General features: G+C 36.2%; 1 protein-coding gene across 3 annotated transcripts in view; it reads right to left on the minus strand.

The window, feature by feature from the left end:
* The window catches only part of LOC126470047 (ecdysone-induced protein 74EF-like), a 617268-nt gene that overhangs the window by 425280 nt on the left and 169723 nt on the right, over positions 1-22265 (minus strand). For all 3 annotated transcript variants that reach the window (XM_050097548.1, XM_050097546.1, XM_050097547.1), the window contains 3 exons: positions 17585-17718; positions 14616-14786; positions 5736-5853 (listed from right to left, as the gene is read on the minus strand). In XM_050097548.1, coding sequence (XP_049953505.1) covers positions 5736-5853; positions 14616-14786; positions 17585-17659 — 364 coding nt within the window. In that variant the 5' untranslated portion in view covers positions 17660-17718. The remainder of the gene's footprint in view (positions 1-5735; positions 5854-14615; positions 14787-17584; positions 17719-22265) is intronic.

Below are 22265 nucleotides of genomic sequence, written 5' to 3' on the forward strand. Positions count from 1 at the left end.
CCTGGTGGTCAATACACGAATCCAATTATAATTGTATCCCCAACCTTGATACTGAATCGTGCCCAACTAGTTTCACATGCAGCTTCTATTTCTGTCTCATTGCATTTGAGTTTCTGATCTATTGTGACAAATACACTACCTCTATTTCCCTCATTGAATTGAGTTTCTTGTCTACTGTGACAAATACATCACCTTCATTTCCCATTAGCCTGTCCTTTTTGCACATACTTAAATTTTCCACAAATATCTCACTACTGTCAGTTTCAAGTTTTAACTAGGTTTTTGTACCTAAAATAATGTGAGTTTTATGGCTTTTAGGAGCATTTCAAATTCTGCCAATTTGTTGTGAATGTTTTGGCAGTTAAATGCTAGGATTCTGATACTCTCATCTGTGGTGGGCTTTTCTTTTTGTCTTACACTGATACTTCTGGATTTCCTATGGCTATCATTATCTGGATTGGATGAAGAGTTGCCTAATATCCTTAATTTGAGGTGGTATTTAGTAAGAATGATCAAAAATGGAAATTTTGTGAAAAGTAAAACCATGTAAAATATGGAATCTTATCATGTGTACTTCTGATAATACTGAGAATGTTCTGTCTGTGGTGAGGTCTTGATTAGATGAATTATGATGTACAATTATCATGATGTGGCAGTTATATGAGAGATAGCTACTGAGTTGTAGTAATCAGGATTTATTATGTGATATGTGTGTGGTGATATGTTACAGTTCTTTGTGAAGTATTTCAATGATGTTATGATAATGATGTTGATAATAATGATGATTATGAAGTATTATGGAGATACTGAGGTATTATGGAGATACTGAAGTATTATGTGTATAACTGTAATGAATACCATCGAAGAATAAAGTAGAAAAAAGTTCTAACAAATAAAGGAGTTACAATTAATGAAGAATTTAAGAAAGGAACTTCGATTACTATCATTGGAGTGATATGTACTGTAATAAAATAATCAGGTATATAATTATACTTAACTAATTAAAACCTTTTCTACAGCATGTAACATTTCTGGATTAGATTTGGTATCAATCATAAATTTCTCTACCCAAGTGGCTCAAGATAATAGTACACATATAGATAATCTAGATACAGATAATCTGAACAAGCAGAAGTTATAGAGACACAAGCCTATCTGGTGGTAAACAGAATGTCAGAACATGATGCACAGTTAGTCACATTATTCAACATAGGAGAGAATGGTCCAGTCTGACATATCAAGAGTACCCTGAAATTTTCCACACAGGAAGAATGCACCAAAAGAAATGCACTGTCAAAATTTTAGCTGCTAAGGTGGATTGCAAGTGTTTTTAAAAAAAGTTAAAGCTTCATATTTTTGCAGTATGAAGAATTACTTGTAATTGAGGTTTGTACAGCCCTTCTTGCCTAGTGCGTAATGAGCAAATAAGCAGACACAGTCATTACATGAGGACATAGTGCCACACAGTGCAAAGTGGAAAGTACACACCCATGTATTTTAAGCACTTAAACCCTAATGAACATGTCTCACATCATTAATTTTTTTGAATAACTTTCAGTTAATATCAACAGCTAAACTCTTGCAGATTTCTTACACAAGTGGCTAGCCGAGAAACGAAAATCAAGGCAGTGTATGATGTTACATTACAGATAATTTGTTGACATTAAGTATTTTATAACAATTCCTGTAGCACAGTCCTTTGATAATGTTTAGCTTAAAACCTTTTTAGTAAGTAAAAGTTGTTATACTGTAAAAGAATATTTAACATAGATGTAGATTATTAGCAACATATGACATTATCACCAAAATATTATGTAATTATAAATGTGTGTATGACTAGTTATAAAAACTACACAAAATATGAGAAACCTGTTTAATTGTAAATGTAAATGTGTGCTCATATGTTGTAATCTGACGGCATCCATACAATATTTATTGTTCCACAGATGAATAAATAAATAAATAAATAAATAAATAAATAAAAATAATGTACATTTTGCTAACAATGAAACAATTCCTTGTTTATTCCCTGTAATTGTCAGAAAAATGAAAATAAGCATTTTCCTTACATCAGGCACACTTGACAAAATATTAATGCATTCAGGCACTCCACAGAAATTACTAGTTTTATTTATACAGAACTGGAATGGAGTAAGAGATGGTCATGGAAGTTGTTCTGAATATTGTGCTGCGTACCAGGCAGACATGATAAAATTTGTAAAATGTGCTGATGCAAACTGACAATGCATAAATGACTGAAGTTCAACAATACTTTTCCACTGATAAACCTGAAGTGACATAGAGCTATCAGAAATTATATTGTCCAACAATTTTCTGAAAAATGCTTTACACACTTGAAAAATTGTTTTATCAAGAGGTTGAATCACACAATTAGTTACAGATGGAATCTGAATTATATTAGCAGTCTTTTTGTCTTCCTCCTAAAGACAGAAGTGTCATTATGCCCAGTCCAAGAGTCCAACAAAAGCACTGAGTTATTTTGTGCAAGTGGTAAGAAGACGTTTGAGATGTGACATCAAAAATTACTCTTTCCCATGTTCTACAAATTTTGCTATGTAGATTACAAGGTTTTTGCAAGCAAATATTCATTTTTTTAAATTTTTGCTCTAATTTGCCTTGATGTTCCTCAGATCAAAGACAAAGCTGCAGAAAAAGTAATCCAGTGATACTTATCAGTGGTATCATTGTATATGAATGTGTTGTAGTGTTCACTGACTGCACAAGAAACTCTGTCTTTTTTTCACTTGAAATGGTAATGTGCAGTTTGAATGCAGGTATGCAGCTCTTGCACAAAACCTGATTGATTGGTTTTATGCATAGTATTTTAGGAGAAAACAAGAAACTTAATTTTTATGTCAGCTGTGGATTCCTCTATGGTATTCACAAAAGTGTAGGAAAAGACAGATTGCTATTTACCATAAAGAAGACATGTTAAGTTTCAGATAGACATGTATTACCTCTTAATGACATGTTGACTTGAGGTAAACTTCATAATTTCTCAACTTACTTTTTGCATAATTTCCTGAATCTGTTTTATCAGATTGAGAAAGCCTGAAAATCAATATGTTCATCTCACTGGTAATTCAGAGTGCCCTATCTCATAGACATCCCTCAGTAACAGTGCATTGACACCACAAGCAGTTCAAAATGTTTCAAGTAGTTTTCCTTTTACTCTTTTGAGAGTTTCATTTTGGTGCAACTGTAACCACGAGATTATAGTACCTCACAGGGGAATGATGATCGATGCCTAGCAAGCAAAGATAGAAAGCAAAGAAAGCTCTGGTGATGGATTTAAGTACCAGTACTCATAAGGTGGGACTAAAGAAAGTAAGATTTATCTTTGCTTTCATCAATATTTTTGCTACGACAATTTATTTATATTTTCTGGATGAGTACTCAATATATATATTGATAATGTGAATTCAGATAGATTGTTGCTCATCACACAGAGGAAGGGTTGAGCAGCAAACAGGCCTCAGTGCCCAGAGAAAGAAAAGGGGCCATGTGTGTCATTTGGTCAAGTGAGTATCAAATTAAAGAAATGGCTAGTAATGTTACTGAGGAAGCTGTGTTTCTTATGCTAATTTTCTTCATTTTGTTTTTTAGTAGATGAAAAAAGGATCCCTTCTAATACTGCCTTATTGCCATTTTAAGCTACAATGAAAGATACAAGACAGGAAAAAGACATTTTAGCCTTTGAGAAGGAGTGTATTAACAATCCAGGTTTACAGTGAAAGACATTTGATGATGAGGGTACAGACAAAGCAGCAATTAGAATTCTGCTTTCAGGTACTTTCATCAAAGAGGTTAAAATCTTCAGTTGCTCAACAGTTTTGTAATACATGGTAGTTAACACAAAATATAGAAAGCAAGCAAAAATATTAAACAATATTTCCCACTCATTAAAGTTTACTTCCACAAGTTAGAAGAAATTTTTAATGTGTTTCCACTACCATTTTCTGTTGACATGCACAATGTGGAAAATAAATTACAGTTAGATCTACCAGATTCCTGTTAGGATTTTCTTTAGCCTAAATTTCCTTGGCTTCACAAGCTTACAGCTATGGTTATGTCTACCTTCATATTCATGAACAGATGTGCCTTCTGTTGATTCATATAAAGCATAAATTTAAAAGTGATGAAGCGAGTACAGTTAAATGCTCTTTTTCTTACACTGGTAACTTGTGTAAAATTACCATGCATGCTTACACATCTATAAGCCTTGTGGGTGAGTGTGGTATGGCAGGAAGTTTCAAATGTTAAGAGTTGTGAATCACGTAATTTAAATGAATGGAAAATACAAGATGGAAGGAAAATATTTATTTGATAATAAATCATTACTCATTGAATAGAGCCTCTACCATATCGCTATCACACGTCCCTTCTGGAACCAACTCTCTGAAGAAAGAATTTGCCTAAAAGATCAGCTAGTAGTAATCCTGTAGTTTTGTTTAACAAGAAGGCCTTTTCTGTGCAATCTATAGCAATAAATAAAATAGCCTCAGGTTGAGTTACGGTGTTACAAGCTTAACTACATGATCAGTTTTGAAACTTCATGTCTCATTTTCATATGTACCTGAACACATAATTTTTAAAAAAAAAGATTTTTTTAAACACTATGTATGTCAGTAGATATGCAACATAATGTACATTTCTTGTATGCTAACCATTCTACCTGTCTTAAAGTTGGGTTAGAGATCTGTGCTACGTCCTAATATATGGGAAATATAATTATTAATAGCAAATGCCAACACTAATTCAACAGTATTTTCTGTCTTTAAATGTTAATGTAATTCCACAATGTTATCACTCAGTTTCCAGGATATAATGGCACTTTGGGTCAGAAAAGATAGTGGTTGTGAATATAGGAACTACTACATTCTTGAGACATTCCCACGGGAGAATATTAAATATATTCACTTTTCGAATGTATAACCTTTGTGGATACATAGTTAAACCCCAGTGTACTTCTTCAATTAATATTTACAAATGGTCAGTATAAAGGCTGTTGTCAGTGTCATACCATTTTTTTTACAATGTTTAATGACACAAACATTGAAAGACAGTAAATATAATTCAACTAGTATTGGCATGTGTCATGAAGACCTCTAACTTAACCTTAGGACAGGTAGAGTGATAAGCTTACAGTGTTACTCTACAAGAGATGTATATTATGTTGTATATGCATTGATGCATGGAATCTTAAAAAACGGTTTTTACTGTGTGCACAGATACATCTGAGGATGAGGAGTGAAGTCTCGGAACCAAACATGCAATAAAGCTTTTAACACCATAACTGCAGCCTGCAGCTATTTTATTTATTGTTACTAATACATGTGACTGCATTCCCACCTTCTACTATGATCAATAGTGAAGACAGTGGTCTATACTCACACAGGTGTCATAATGTATAGAATTTCATTTCTTAATGCAAGATACAGTTTAAGTGTTAATTCAGAAGTGATTATTAGTTTATGTAAACTAATTTATAATGAAAATGTGGTATGAAGCAAACTGCAAATTTGGTCTTGAATTAATAATTTTTATAGTTATATTTACAAAATGTTAATGACTTTCATGCCATTGCAAAATTAAATTTGTTTATGCTCTAGCTTTTAGTCCAAGGTTAAGTCACATAATGCTTCACATCAATGCTTGTACAATGATCTTCTGTTGTGAGAACAAACAGTCAACTGGTCTGAATGTAAACAAACCTGCAAGCAGTGGGTTTGCAGCAATAATGTTCATCTTACGCGCAACTGCACTTTTGTTTGCGTTACTAGAATTGACTGATTCTGCAGAACCCGGGGACACATTGTTGTTGTTTTCTTCCTACAAAACATAAAACAGCATAATTTAAATAAGACATGAATGGCTGTAAAATGAGCACTAGTGAACTAAGATTTTAAAATTGAGTAAGATATTGACAATAATTAAATTTGTAGTGAAAGTCTTTACATAATGTGTTAGGTGTTTGACATATACGCACACATAATTCCAGATACAGGCTTTAAGCACATGACTCAAAATAACAAGTAATAAACTATACTAATGTATAAAATGTATATCTTAGAATTCTGAGTCCCTGTGACATAAACATGAACCAAAGAACAGATACATCATCTACATAATATATGTGTGAAAAAAGGCAGAAATATAGATGAAATTCATAAAATATCTTAAATATACCAGAAAAGTGTAACACTGAATGTAAGTCACAATATTATTGTAGAAGTATCAAGCATTCGGTGAGAAATTTTATGCAGTAATCAGTGCCTGCAAGTATACTACAAAAATATATTTTCCTTGTGCAGATAGATCAAAATTAACAGTGCTTTGTACAAAAAATAATGGAATCCTGTGTTAATTATAACTTTTTCCATCCAGGATGAAATTGTTGAAAAATATGATAGCAGCACTTGGAATGTATGTTTAATGGCATTAAGGAAGGCAGATATGAAAGATTCAAAGACTTTAGAAAATTATAAGTTAGGAATAAATATTCCTTGAAAATAAAAAAAAAAACACACACACATAAAACACAAACATACACAACATAGATGCATTTCAAGTTTTATATGCTCTGGTGGACAAAATGACCTTACATGATATTGAACCAGCTTTCTGATTAAACTGAGGAGTTACTGGCCTGTAGAAATATGGACATCATTCTTAAGGAGGAGAAATTTTCAGTTATGGAAGTAGATTTCGATGTACCCCAAGAGCTTATTATAGTATCATTAGTCTTCAAAATATTGGTAAACACCATGGTGGACAATATCAGAAGTTCCATGTGGCTGTTCATGGATGATGCTATTGTGCGTAGGAAAGCTTCAGTGACAGAAAATAATTAAAAACTGCAGGAAGGAACGAGTATTACTGACACTTGGAGAAAAAAAAAGTAATTTAATATGTGAAAAGAGAAAGATGGACCAGTTTTTGGTTCATTACATGATTGGTAACCAATCTCTGGGAACAGTCATAACAAAGGAGAATGCATCTAGAACAATATAAAATGGAGCAAACAAAACTAATTATAGGGAATTCTGGCTGAGTTTGAATGAAGCAATAATCACCAATGAAACAGGTTACTTGCATAACCCTGACCTGACAATTGTTGAGTACTCTTTGGCAATCTGAGACCCATACTAGATAGCGGGGTGGACAAAAATACATAAACACCAAAACCACAACATGTTATGATGCTTAATACTATGTAGAAAAACTGTTGGCACTCAAGTAAGTTTCCAGTCATCTCTGAATGGTAAATATCAATTTTCAAGGGAATCTTTACCATTCCAGCTGCAAAATAGTAGCAAGTTCAGGTAACAATCGTGGAGGTGGATAATGATTGTGCACACTTCTCTCTAAAGTAGACCACAAAGCTTCAATAATATTGAGATCTGGTGACTGTGGTGGCGAAGGGAGATGGGACAATTCATCTTCATGCCCACAAAGCCAGTCCTGTCATCTTGGAACACAGCATCACCACTGGGGAACAAACACTGTACATAGGATAGATCTGATCATCCAAAAATGTCACATAATCCATGGCAGTAATCCAACATAGTGGAGTAACTGTGGGGCCCATGGAATACCATGATATGGCTGCCCAAATCACCACCAAACACACAACTGGTTTCACTCTTGGGACATACACTTGGCCAGAAGTTGGAAACAGGATTACAAAAAGACTCATCTGACCAAATGGCCTTCTTCCATTGTTCCATATTCCATGTTTCATGGCTTCAGCATCACGTTTTCCTGTTACATGCATTTATATTACTGATGTATGATTTTAGAATTCCAGCTTGCCCTGTAATTCCCAACATCTGGAGCACCCTTACAGTTGTTATGGTACTGACAGGGTTTGAAAATATGATGTTCAGTTCTGCTGTGACTTTTTCAGCTGTTGCGTTCTTTTTTTGTGACAGTCATCTTTAATGACCATCTGTCACAATCATTCAACACACACTTTTGTCCACATCCTGAATTAGGAGCTGATATTTTTCTGCTTTCCCTATACATGGTATAAAGTGCCTTTTGAAACACAAAACACTTGAGCTCCATTGGTTACAGAAGCATCCACTGTACAAGCACAAACAAGTTACCCATGTTCAAATTCATGTAGCTCTGACATAAAATACAACTACAAAGAATACTGTTCTAACCTTGACTGACACTTGGAATGAATTGAGGACATTGCACAGGTGCCGTTCATGGACAAATACAACATTCACAATCTACAGGCTTGGCTAACACCTGCATTTATGTTCAAGCATGCATTTCTTGTGGTGTCTCCATATTTCTGTCCAAACGTTGTAGGATGTTACAGGTACATTATTATGAAATGCCTATCACACACCACACACCATGAGGCAGTTGGTACAGGGGTGTCTAAATGTGACATAAGAGACTATCATAATATTTACAAAATCAATAAAAGTCCACAGCTGGACAAATGAGATTTTAATTACATTAAAATTACTCTTATTTTACTGGTTAGAGTATCATTAAAAGGGACTATGAATTATTGAGTAAAGATCTGATCACTACCACCCTGTTCAACAGAATTAGGGGAACAAGTGTATGAACATCCAGTATGTTAAATCTACTTTGTTACAGGCAGTACCTGTAGTCTTATTGCATGGCTTGAGATCTTTGCTATCAATGTAGGCAACAATTAAAATCATTCACCATCTTCTGACTGTGTTGTGCATTACAGTGTCAGGTGACCCCACTGAAGAAAGTGAGTACTGGTGTCCAAGTGTTCCCTAATGAGGTACAAAGATGGCAGTTTTCATTTGTGAATGTTGAATTCAACCAATCACATGCAAGGCAACATTTTAATGCAGTTCAAGTTGCAAGTTCAGTTTGTTTCGTCTACAAAGGATGGACTTTCAGTCATGCTGCTGCTGATGCCAATGCCTCTCCATAGGTTGTTGATATGCTACAGGGAGACAGGTCAGTACATAAGGCAAGTTTGACAATATCACTGACACATTGTAGCACCACATCTGGCCTCTCTGCACTTCAGAATTATATGGATACAGCTAGAACACTGCAAGACAATGTCAAAAGGGCCATTCGAGCCATGTGTCTGATGAGATTGTAATGGACAGGTTCTGAGAAAGGACCTTATGACTGAGACGTCCTGTTCAAGTACCCTGCTTCAAATGACAAAATCTTGCAACTTGCCTTCAGTTCTGCCATTTCCAACTTTGTCACTGACCAAATGAGTTACTCACAGACGAGTCCAGATACCCTCAAATATATGTGTGTGTGTGTGTGTGTGTGTGTGTGTGTGTGTGTGTGTGTGTGTGTGTGTTTTTGTGTGTTTGTGTGCTCAGAGATCTGTGGTGAGTAATGACTGCCAAATTCTGTCATGAAAACTGAGACATTTCTGAGGTTCTTTGATGTTGTGGGGAGGCTTCAGTGTTGACAGCCATATGAATTTGTCATTAGATTAGATTAGATTAGATTTACTTTCATTCCAATTGATCCGTAGTGAGGAGGTCCTCCAGGATGTGGAACATGTCAGAAAAACAACAATACATGACAAATATTTAAACTAAAACAAATAAGCTAATGTACCATTCCACAGGTCCCAAGTGGAATGATCGTCATTTTTTAATGAACACTAAGAGTCATTTTACAAATACTATTGCACTGAATTTAAAATAAAAAAGTTTTTTATTTATTTATAAGGTAAGAAACATGTAATACAACTACTGTAATACTTATTTACAATGAACACATTACTGCACTGAAATGGTGCAGAAGTTAGATTATACTTACACACACACACACACACACACACACACACACACACACACACACACACACAAATTTTCAGTGAACACATTACTGCACTGAAATTGTGCAGAAGATATGTTGTACTTATATACAAATCAGTTGGTTTTCCTCAGAAATTCATCAATGGAGTAGAAGGAGTTGGCCACCAATAAATCCTTTAGGCTTCTCTTAAACTGAATTTCATTGGTTGTTAAGCTTTTTATGGCTGCTGGCAAGTTATTGAAAATGTGTGTTCCTGAATAATGCACACCTTTTTGTACAAGACTAAGTGACTTTAAATCCTTGTGAAGATTATTCTTATTTCTAGTATTGATTCCATGAATTGAGCTATTGGTTTGAAAAAGTGATATATTTTTAATGACAAATTTCATTAAGGAATAAATATATTGGGAAGCTGTAGTTAGTATCCCTAGTTCCCTAAATAGGCTTCTGCAGGATGTTCTTGAGTTCACACCACATATAATTCTTACTGCACGTTTTTGTGCCCGGAAAACTTTAGCTTGGCTTGATGAATTACCCCAGAAAATAATCCCATATGACATTATGGAATGAAAGTAAGCATAGTATGCCAGCTTTTTCATTTTTATATCCCCTATGTCTGACAAAATTCGCATTGCAAACAGAGATTTGTTAAGACGCTTCAGCAGTTCTGTGGTGTGCTCCTCCCAGTTGAATTTATTATCAAGCTGTAATCCCAAGAATTTAACACCGTCCACTTCTTCTACCTTCTTGTCATTGCCCATGATCACCTTACTGCCAGCCAGTACATTGAACAGATACTGTTAAACCCTGTTGTGGCTGCTACACACTGTGGTGGCCCTGAATTCCTTCTACTACTATGTGGCAGGCATCAGCAGGGATGTTTTATGAAGCATAGACATTGAAGTAATGCGATGGCCAGTGATAAGTGCCCATTGTGCATAAACATGTCAGTTCTTTTTACGTAAACAATCAGGGGTGTAATGATGCTTTGTTGTGTATTTAATTTGTGAAAAATAAAGGTATAATTTGGTAACAGTCTTCAATTATTGCTCAGTGGAGTATGGCAGATGTTCAAAGTCATGTTCCCCTAACTCTTTCAAGGAGTGTGTGTTTATAAGGAGAGATGGAAACATAAATAGAGAAGTTACCATTCCATTTCATACATGGTTAATGAGAATGGAAATATGAATAATAATACAGTCAGGGTTGAAAGTGTTCAAAATTTCAAAGATCTGTAAGATAACAGAACAAAAGTGAGTGTAAAATATTCTCAAAAAAACACAAAAGGTTAAACATAAATTTGTATGAAAAGAAACACAGATTTTCTCTTTATAATTATAAACACACACTCATACCATGGAAATAATGTGCAGAAAATAGAAATGGAGAGCATTTTATGTTCAGAAGTATACATACAGCACATATCAATATCAATGTTAAACATACATACAGAAACCCTTGTTATTGCAGCATGTGTGTGGTGAAATTTAAAGAGAATTGCAGTATAGAATGTCCTCTGAATTTAAAAGATTAAGTTAAACTTTTATACTATGGAAGGGGGCTGGTAGTATCATTAAAATACCTTTGGGAATGGTGACCCCATCATAAAAATAGCGTATATATAGGTACAGTTGGTTCTGTGCAAAAACTGGAAAAGTATCATATCAGCACTGATACACCACTGCTTGGATAAATGGCACTGGAGAGGAAGGAAGGACTACTATGATTCAAGATACAGGATAACAATAATTAATAGTGGAACTGGGACTGGTGAAAATGTATTATAATGGAATCAAAAATACCGAGTAAAATAGATCTGCAAATGAACTGTTTGCAAGATAACTGCAAGTGTGTGATTACCAGCTGCTATTGACTACAGAATTAAATATTGAACTATTTAGTACAAATCTATTTGAAACGTAAACTTTTCATTTAAGGTACATCTAATTGGGCTCAAATATCACCCTTGGCCCATGTTTGGGGAATGTGGTAGATGCATGACAGGGCACCGACCAATTTTGATCCTTTTGTAAGGCAACATCTAATGCATCAATATGGTCCAAGATGGACTGGTTGAGCAGGGTCTATGCATTAGCTTCCAAGATCACTTGACCTGAATCCTCTGGATTTTACTTTGTCAGATCATCTCAGCACTTCCATTTGATGTGGTTGAAGAACTGCAGCAGTGATTTCTACAGTTTTGGAAATACGTGCAAGACAATCTGGGGGTATTTGAAGAATTTGTTGCTCACCACAGAGACAAATGCAGTATTGCATCCAAATGTGAGGATGACACATGGAACATTTCCTTTAACAGGGTTGAATGTACAGCAAATTGTGACATGTAATATGCTGAGGCAGTATTGTATTTCTTATTAAGGTAGGCCGTGGGTAAAATTAGAGCTCCATAAGATAGAAACTTAATTCATATGTTCACATTTAATATACATTTGTGCTAAGTAGGACAATATTTCACACTAAATTAAGTAGTAGCTTTTACCTCTACAGTCATGAATGATTCATTTGCAGTCCCATGTCTACTGGAAATGTTTTGCTTCTACTGCATATGCTTTCATCCATGTCAGTTTTTGTCATTCATTATCATACAGCCTGTATATGTTTGAAATGATAGAGTTTGTATCTAAAAAGATATTATTAAATTTTTACCTCAAACTATATTTCCTTTACAATGCATTTTTTTTTATAATCTTAGTCAAAATTTATCCTTGATTTGACAAATTATAAAACTTATATCTCTCTGAGATTAAAAATCATACCTTCTAATTCCTATGTTCACACCATATGTCATCCTAATATTGTTTCTATAAAAGATCTAAGAGATCAATGTTGTGCAGAAGTAAGACAGTGGACTTATATTCAGATTGACAGTAATTCAAATCCCCACTGAGTCAGACACATTTAGTTTTTCTCAGATTTCCCTAAACTGTTTAAGACAAATACTGGAACAGTCATTTTGGAGACCATGACAAATTTTCTTTTCCATCCTTCCCTAGTTTGAACTTCTGGTCTATCTTTAATAATCATCTATCAGCTGGACACTAAAGCCTATTTTCCTTTTTTACAAAAGTATATAAATTTTATATTTTTATTAGTACACACTTATACATATGGTCATACTAAGCATATTCCTGCATCACCAGCTCTCCTCTAGGTACCACTTTAAAGACCATGAGAGAGGGTAATTCACATTGTGGCCCACACTGAGAACTCTTCCACTCTAAATTATGAAGAATGCAATAGGAAATAATAGTGTGTGCTACTCTATACAAAAAGTAATTAATAATTCCCACAGTAGCAAAATAAAAAGTGTGTAGGTTATTCTGAACTTCATTACAGAGGAGCCGCTGGTAGCCGAGTGGTCAGCATGACGGAATGTCATGCTTAATGGCCCGGGTTTGATTCCTGGCTGGGTCGGAGATTTTCTCCACTCACGGAGTGGGTGTTGTGTTGTCCTTATCATCATACTTTCATCCCCTTTGACACACAAGTCGCCAAAGTGGTGTCAACTCGAAAGACTTGCACCAGGCAAATGGTCTACCCGACAGGTGGCCCTAGTGACACGGAATTTCCATTTACATTATAAAGGAAGTGTTTCTCAAGATTTTGCAAGAGATATTTACTTGATATCTGATACTTTTCTTTGAGCTGTATCTGGGCTCATATTGTCTGTATATAGATTTTTCTCTTTGCACAAGAATGTTTGTTGTTATGAAACTTTCTAGCAGCTTAAAAAGTTCTGTTTACTGAATGAGCTAGCAAGGCATGCCTGGCAGCTCACATCACAGCTTCAAACTATCAGTACCTACCCCTACTTTCCAAACTCCTTACAAGCTCTTGGCCACATTTTGTTGGACTAGCATTCCAGTGAGAGTCTAAGTTCGATTCCCAATTCAGTTCATAATTTTTATCAGTCAGGAAATTTTTCTGTACTTGTTTGATATACTAGCAGCTGCATGTAAATGAGAGTGTAGTATCCATTGCTGGTGTAGTAATTAAACAGGCATCCCTCCAGGTGCAACATGGTGAGGGTATAATGCAAACATTGTTAACAACTTTTGTTCACAATAATGCAAAACCCCTGCACCATTAACCTCTTGTTAGACATAGAGCATGATTCTTTCATGTGTATAAAATGCATATTTGAACCATCAGATGCTTTTATTTTGGATCCAAATATCTACTGGTTTCAGTCTTGGACTGTCTTCATAGATAAGAGTTAAAATGGTTTACGTCACCATATCGCACCAGTCATTACTTAAAATGTATAGCACAAGCCATGAATGTAAATATATGACACAAGACTTTAGAAGCAAACATACAAATAATAAAGGCATACAGGGCAACTGATGGTTCAAATATGCATTTTATACATTACTTACCAGCTGATGACAATCACCTTCCAAAAATCTTTCATGTGTATTTCTGTTACAAAGAATACGAGAAATATGCTGAAAGGCAACTGAATACCATTTGAGTGCTAACTTATATCAAAAGCTGAGACTAATTTATACTCGTGTAAATTATATTAATGCTGTTGCATACTTCTGCGTACACTGTTCCTTCAGGCATAGACTGAGAATGACATAGCCAACACATCATGTTAAAGTAATTACTTTGGAAAAGATTTATCAAATATGAAATATCAAAGAAAAACAAGTAAATACACACTATTATGTTTATACAGTTCATGGCTTTTGTCTGCTATGCCAACAACGCTTTACACATGTTAACATGTAATGGTACATCCAGATAAAGTACAGTACTAATTACATTACCTTGTCAACAAAGTCAGGGAAGAATGTATCCAACTCAAATGTTGTGTCTCCCAATTGCTTGAACAGATCATCATCTACCTCCTCCTCAAATTCTCCTACCAGTCCTGAGAGATCCTGCTGTGACAGCTCACCCAGGCCAGTCCCCCCTCCTTCCTGCTGATTTCCAGAATCCTACATCAAACACAAATTACTGACTGTTAGCAGTATACAAGTAAAACCAGTTTTATCTGGAGAAACCAACACACATTCTAAATCGGCTTTTTTTTTTAATTATTTCTACATTTTACTTTGTGTTGTACTTTCAAAATTGTACAGTATTTACAATTTATTTGTACAGCAGGAGAGCATATGGAATGAGCTCATGCAACATGTTACATTAGTGCCACATGTAATTCATTTTCAACAAGAAGCCAGATTTATTCATATAGTTTTGCCAGTTTGATAATACACAAAATGATGCAGACACAAAACTTACCCTCTCACATGGAAATTAAAATGTGTTTCTTTCAATAGCTTATTCATTATTTCTCTTCTATATGTCCTTACAAATGTTTCCACAAAGTTACATTGTCTTACGTTTACTCATTCTTGATGGGGGATCTCTCAAGTAGTGAAAGTTTAATTATAACCACCATATATATATACTAATAATATTGGAGGATAATGATTACTCATCTACGATATATTGTAGGCCCATTTTAATATGCATATTATTTCCTACAATAATTTCAGAGATTTTCCTTTCCAAAAATTGGATGAACAAATGATTTACAGTAGTAGTTGCTGATAAGACTTTCTATTAAGGTATTTTTAGTAATTTAAATAAAAAAAACATTTGGCAAGACTATAAGATGACTGACCTCTGAATAAGTGGTATTATAAAATCAATAGACGGAGAAGTCTGGCAAGACCAAAGGGAAGCTGGACTAAAGCTTGAAAAAGGGAAAGACAGCTATCTGATTTCTAAAGTGCAGAAGAAGAAGAAGAAGAAGAATGGTTTCAGAAAGTTATATCATACCACTGGGTACTGGATGACATGAGCTCAGCCCATTATTGTAAAAGCATTTTCTTGTATAAAATTGGACCAGTAGACTGTACTGTCCAGATATAGGAAAACTGACATAATATTTCATGAACTGCCTCAGTCTATCAACTGTTCCTCTTATATACTAGGCTTTAAAGATAGCAGGAATACATCTATAATACCCTTATGAGATACTACATATTAATGATGAATTCATTTCACATCCAGCAACAAACCAAATTTATTCATATAGTTTTACTAGTTTCGCAATGCATTTAGAATTGAAACAAGCAACATATCATCACAAAATGTATGTAAATAGTGAGATATGACACATCATATCTATCATGGAAGGATGTTGAAATGACAGACACTATCCAAAAGGTTTATGAAATTATAGACATTGCCATGTTTGAGTCATTTCACATAAGGCACAATACTGTTCTATTGTAAAAGAGCTTCTGGAGGCTACACTGAAATTAGTATAAAGTAAGTTGTGGTATATCTGCTATAAAGCACATTTTGAGGTTGCAGCTAACTTAGGAAATAAATATCACTGAAAAAATGAAAGTAATGTGAATTATGACTAGAGTTTAGAGAAGTACAGCTATAAATATCAACTACAGTCCTACAGTATAGTTGTTTGTGAATGAAGTTTATTGACAGCAATTCATTCATTTTTAGAGCAACAATGACATTTACTCATTAAATTGTACAGTAATAACTTATTGCAGTACTAATTGCAAGGTATGGAACACAGTCAAATTAAATTTTTTGCCATTGTGCACACAGAGACAAAACACCTGACAGACAATCATAATATTTTAAAATACTGATTAATTAATCTTCCTATATTATAGATGAAATGTTAAAAAATAAATAGTGAATTAATATCTTTTATGTGTCTCAACTATTGTCATCATTATGTTTTTTGCAAACTCTGTGTAGCTTTTATGTAAACCACAGATCAAAAATCATTATATTTGCAAATAATATGACCTATGGAACACGTAAACAAGTATTTAATCAATGTCTTTGTATAATTATGTTTTGAAAGGCCTAAATCCAAACTTACATAAATAATACACAGAATTTGTAGTTTCCCAGCTGACTGGTTAAGTATCACACTACAAATGCAAAGGTTACACATTTGATCTGAAATTGTTAGGATTTTTCCAAACACCATAACACGCTTTATGGAGACTGTTTCAGTATATGAAAAATATCTAGTTGTACTGTGATTTCTATTACATCCTAAGGTGCTTCTAGTGGCTCTATAGCTTAGTGGACAAGTGTCAGACTACAAACTTAAATGTCAAAGATTATGTCAGTCCTAGAATTTTTTTCTGTCACTTATCACATCTTTTACCATTGGAAATGATTTGTTAATGTGAAAAATGCCAAGTTACAACATTCTTTTGGGATCAAACAATCTTTGGTCCCCCCCCCTCAATGACTGGCTGGGTAAATCAATAAAAAGGTGGGAGGAAGCCTACAGCATACCACCTGTAATAAGGCCTAATAAAAGACTATAGAGTTTAATCCACCCTTCATCTTGATAACAGATTTTGTCATAAAACTGGCAGTGATCCATTTTACAGGATATAATATTATTATGTTTTGATTTTTGAAATGGTAACTATGATATGTTACTTAATCCATGTAGTGAACACCTTGCATAATACTGCTCATGAATGCTAATTAGGATTTTTCCTTGGTGTTTGAATCAGACTTTAATTAACCTTATAGTCATTCAGCTATACGGGCAGAATTTGAATTCTGAAAATCATTATATTTAAATAGCTATAAAACATTTTAAACAGTGCTTCTACTTTGCTCATGTGGAAAATTTTGTGTGGCACAATATTGCCTTGTGAATGCTGCACAGAGTGTACTTTTAAGGGATGAAAAATGAAAAGCTGACTGGAAAGCAGAAGTCACTTGCCAAGCATTGTGACAGGTCCACCATCTTGCCGTCGTTGTCAGGGCACCACAGCAGGTCGTCGTCAATGAAAGGCATGCTTACAGCAGACTTGCTGACTGGCCGCGCCGCCGCAGCCACTAGGTTCCAAGAGCGACCTGCAACACAATACAAATTTTATCAGATTCAATAGATCCTATAGTAGGCACCTATTTTCAATTAAGACAACCATAGGCCTGTAAAACGCTAGCTGTGTAAGTTCCTTACCTTTGAAAATCAGAACTGAGAGAAGAAGGGGCCATGATATTAGAAATTGAATAATGTATTACATCAGCCAAACATTTGAATAGCAAAGGGAGAATAATTGAAGAGTTTCATTCAAAGGTTAGAACTGACTGCAGGAAACAGTTTTGCCAAGTTACCTATGGGCATGGTCCACATTTATCAACAATATTAATAGTCCAACTACTTACGCTACTATAACTAGTTATACAAAGAAATTCAACCTGACTAGCATAATGCTGTCTGAAACTGTGTGCAGCTATTAAACATCTGATCTTTCAAAAACAGTCATGTTTTGCACACTGGCTCTTCAAAGAAGAACTTTAATAACAAACACTGACAAATAAAATAAAATAAACTGACAGTTGTGAATCTTACAATGGAAAAATAATTGAAATGTTTCTGAATTAAGAAAATGTGTACAAAAGTATTACAGTACAAAATGACTAACATTATCTAGAGACTATATACATGTAACCCTAGTAATTCCTGGACCCATAGTACACTATGTCCAGACTGTAACAGTGAGTGCCATTATGTTTTGTCAATGTCAAAGTAGGAAATATGAAAATGCAAGTCACTTTGATTAATGTAAAATGCTCGGTCCCCAATTAATCTATTGTCATGGTGTACATTCCAGTTTGTACAGGGCATGATATTGTGGTAGTGATAAATACATAGGACTAGTGGATGGAACAGGATGCAACACAGCAATGAGGTTGTACTACACCATCCAATGTGACTCCAGCACAAGAAGGACACCAGTTTGTTTGTGGGGCCATAACAGACCACTCAGTTTTGTCTGCAGCATTGGGTTGGCACTATAACAAGTGGGAACCTGTTTGGAATGGTTTATCGTTGGCTGCTTCAGGCTGGACTGCTGTCCATTCTCCAGAAATCATGAACATCCTGGAAAGCACTGTGTGCACATTAACACATCATTGGCATATTGACTGGCAAAATGTAATGTTTCCACTTAAGCACAACATTCTACAATCATGGTCTCATACTTGTTAGATGCTACTGTGGTGACTGCAGTTTGGCAGCCAGTACTATTGAACAAAACAGTGCATAAGTACAAAGTGTGATGATTCGTAGAGTCACTGAAGACAATCTGTGATCTCAGCTTCCACATACTGAGAATAATCTGAACAACTACAGCTACATTAGTGAAGTTTTAAAGCTCGAGTCAGTGCCTCTCTTTCAGACATTCCACGTGCCCTATTTCAGTAGGACAGTACTGACCAAATTTAACCTAGAATGTGCAAGCCTTCATTGAAGAACAAAGGCTGCCAGTTCTCGCCTGGCTTGCAAGTAAATATGATATGTCATCAATCAAATATGTCAGGAATATTGTAGGTCACCAACTTATTTGTTCTCTTCTCCAGGACACTTTGTGGGTTCCTTTACCACCTGTGTATAAGAGAAATCCCCAGTGATATATCCACAGCCCCTTTGATTCCATGACACTGTATTTAGAGGCTCAGGCTATTGCACGTGGGGCCTTCATACCATACTGAATTATACATGACAGAGAGCTTTTATAGTTCTGTAATCCTGATAATTTTTTCATTAGTGTAAATCTAACCTATTACCAACAAGGGAAGTGTCCAGGTATCTCAGAGAGAACCAAAGCGATGTTGTTCGGGAATGGAGGAGATACAGAGAGACAGGAAATGTCAGTGACATGCCTGGCTCAGGCCGCCCAGTGTATGACCACTACCTGCGGATTATGGCTCGGAGGGACCCTGACAGCAACTCCATAATGTTGAATAATGCTTTTCGTGTAGCCATAGGACGTCGCGTCATGACTCAAACTGTACGTAATTGGCTGCAAGATGCACAACTTCACTCCCTGCGTAAATGGTTCGGTTCATCTTTGCAACCACAACACTACGCAGCGTGGTACAGATGGGCCCAACAACATGCCAAATGCACTGCTCAGGATTGGCATCACGTTCTGTTCACCAATGAATGCCGCATATACCTTCAACTAGATAATCGTCGGAGACGTGTTTGGAGGCAACCCCCTCAGGCTGAAAGCCTTGAACACACTATCCAGCGAGTGCAGCAAGGTGGAGGTTCCCTGATGTTTTGGGGTGGCATTATGTGGTGCCGACGTACGCCGCCAGCGGTCATGAAAGGCGTCGCAATGGCTGTACGATACGTGAATGCCATCCTCTGATTGATAGTGCAATGATGTTGATAGCATATTTGCGAGGCATTCGTCTTCATGGACGAAAATTCGCACCCCATCGTGCACATCTTGTGAATGAGTTCCTTGAGGATAACGGCATCGCTCGACTAGAGTGGCCAGCATGTTCTCCAGACATGAACCCTATCGAACATGCCTGGGATAGGTTGAAAAGGGCTGTTTATGGACGACGTGACCCACCAACCACTCTGAGGGATCTACGCCGAATCGCCATTGAGGAGTCGGACAATCTGGACCAACAGTGCCTTGATGAACTTGTGAATAGTATGCCACGACGAATACACGCACCCATCAATGCAACAGGACGTGCTACTGGTTATTAGAGGTAGCGGTGTGTACAGCAACCTGGACCACCATCTCTGAAGGTCTCGCTGTATGGTGGGTCAACATGTAATATGTGGCTTTCGAGAGCAATAAAAATGGTGGAAATGATATTTATGTTGATCTCTATTCCAATTTTCTGTACAGGTTCCGAAACACTCGGAACCAAGGTGATGCAAAACATTTTTTGATGTTTGTATATTTAAGTGTTAGGAAATCTTTTCTGAAGGTATTTGTCTGGAATGTAAATTTGCTCGGAAGTGAAATGTGGATGATGAACAATACAGAAAAGAAGGATTTTGCTACAGAAGAGTGCTGAGGAGGAGGTGGGTAACTTGACTGAAAGAAGGGAACACTTGATAGCACAAATCATATGGCATCAAGGAATCGCCTGCTTGTTAATTGAGGTGAGTGGGGGAGGAGCGTTAAAATTATAGAGGAAGACCACAGATTAACTAAAGTAAGCAGGTTTAAGTGCATGCAGCTTGCAGCAGTTATGCAGAGAGGCAGTATTTTGTACAGAATAGATTAGCATGGAGAGTTTGCATCAGACCAATGTTCGGACTGAAGAACCCAACAGCGTTGAGAAGAGCATGTGAGTTTCTTGTGCTGGATTTTGTAAAGCTGGAACAAGCTCCTTCAGCAATAAGAAAGCGCGAAATGCTTTCTTCCTAGACGTGGAAGTTAATTTTAGGCACCAAGCGAGGTAGCCCAGTAGTAAAACACGCCGAACTCGCATCCGAGACAACGAGGGTTGAAATTTCTCCGTCCTGCTATCTAGATTTAGGTTTTCCGTGATTTCCCTAAATCGCTCCAGGCAAATGCTGGGTATGGCCAATTTCCCTCCCCCTCCCTACCGCAAACTTGTATTTCGTCTCTAAATGATCTCGTTGCTGATGGAGCGTTAAACTCCGTATCCTCCTTCAATCCTAATTTTAGGGTACATCTTTCATCAAGAGAATATTATCTGGGCCGTGACAAACCGAAAGTTCTAAGGAAGACTGTGGAAGTATTTCGGAGTTTCTCGGTAGTGCGACCCTCTTCTGAACGAGCGATGTGGGCGTGAGACAAGGCCAGCCCAAGCGCTTCTCCGCTCTCTCGAATGTGGGTCACCGCCGTGCAGACTCATTGTTGGCGAGGTCCCTCCCTGCTGTAGCTCTGACCAAAGTCAACTCTTGCCGCAGTAGTTGCCTCCGCATGGGCGTGTGACCTCACGGTGTTTATCAACGGCGGCAGTCTGAAGGCTGTTTACGATTCTCCAGTTGAGCGTCACTTGGGAACAAAGATTAAGGGCTGATTGTGTAAACTTCGTTGACTTGACATCAATTTTGACCTTACTTCATAAAATGAACCCATTATATGAATTCGCTATGTTGTTAACACTAACAATGGATTAAACGAGCTTCGATTTTGATTTCAATTACAACAAAAAGCGCTTGGCAACACCGCTAAACGACTTTATACGCAAAAATGCAATATGGCGGCTGGTGCACTTAGCAGATATTTCGGTGGCGTATTAAAACACGACAGACCTGTATAAACGTGCTTAATAGGTAAAAATATTCGTGTAAAAGACAGAAAGTATGTATTGGATTTTTGTAAGTGCAAAATACAGTATAAAATGAAAAAAAAGTCTTAAACAGTAAAATTCCCAATTTTGGAGTGCCTACACGGGCGATGTGTCAGTGATAATATCGGGTATTGTGTTCATGGGAAACAAAAATGAAGAAGTCGCTGAAGAAATTTGGTATCTGCGAAGAATCATAGCCACGTTTTATGACAAAATAAGTGGCTTGCAGAAAGAACTGCGCGAACTTGATCCTGGAAACGGTGAGTGGGAATTGTACAAGGGAAAAAAATTAGAACTATGAACGTACAAATGGTAGA

The sequence above is a fragment of the Schistocerca serialis genome, chromosome 3 (assembly GCF_023864345.2).
Source record: "Schistocerca serialis cubense isolate TAMUIC-IGC-003099 chromosome 3, iqSchSeri2.2, whole genome shotgun sequence".
Lineage (NCBI taxonomy): Eukaryota > Metazoa > Arthropoda > Insecta > Orthoptera > Acrididae > Schistocerca > Schistocerca serialis.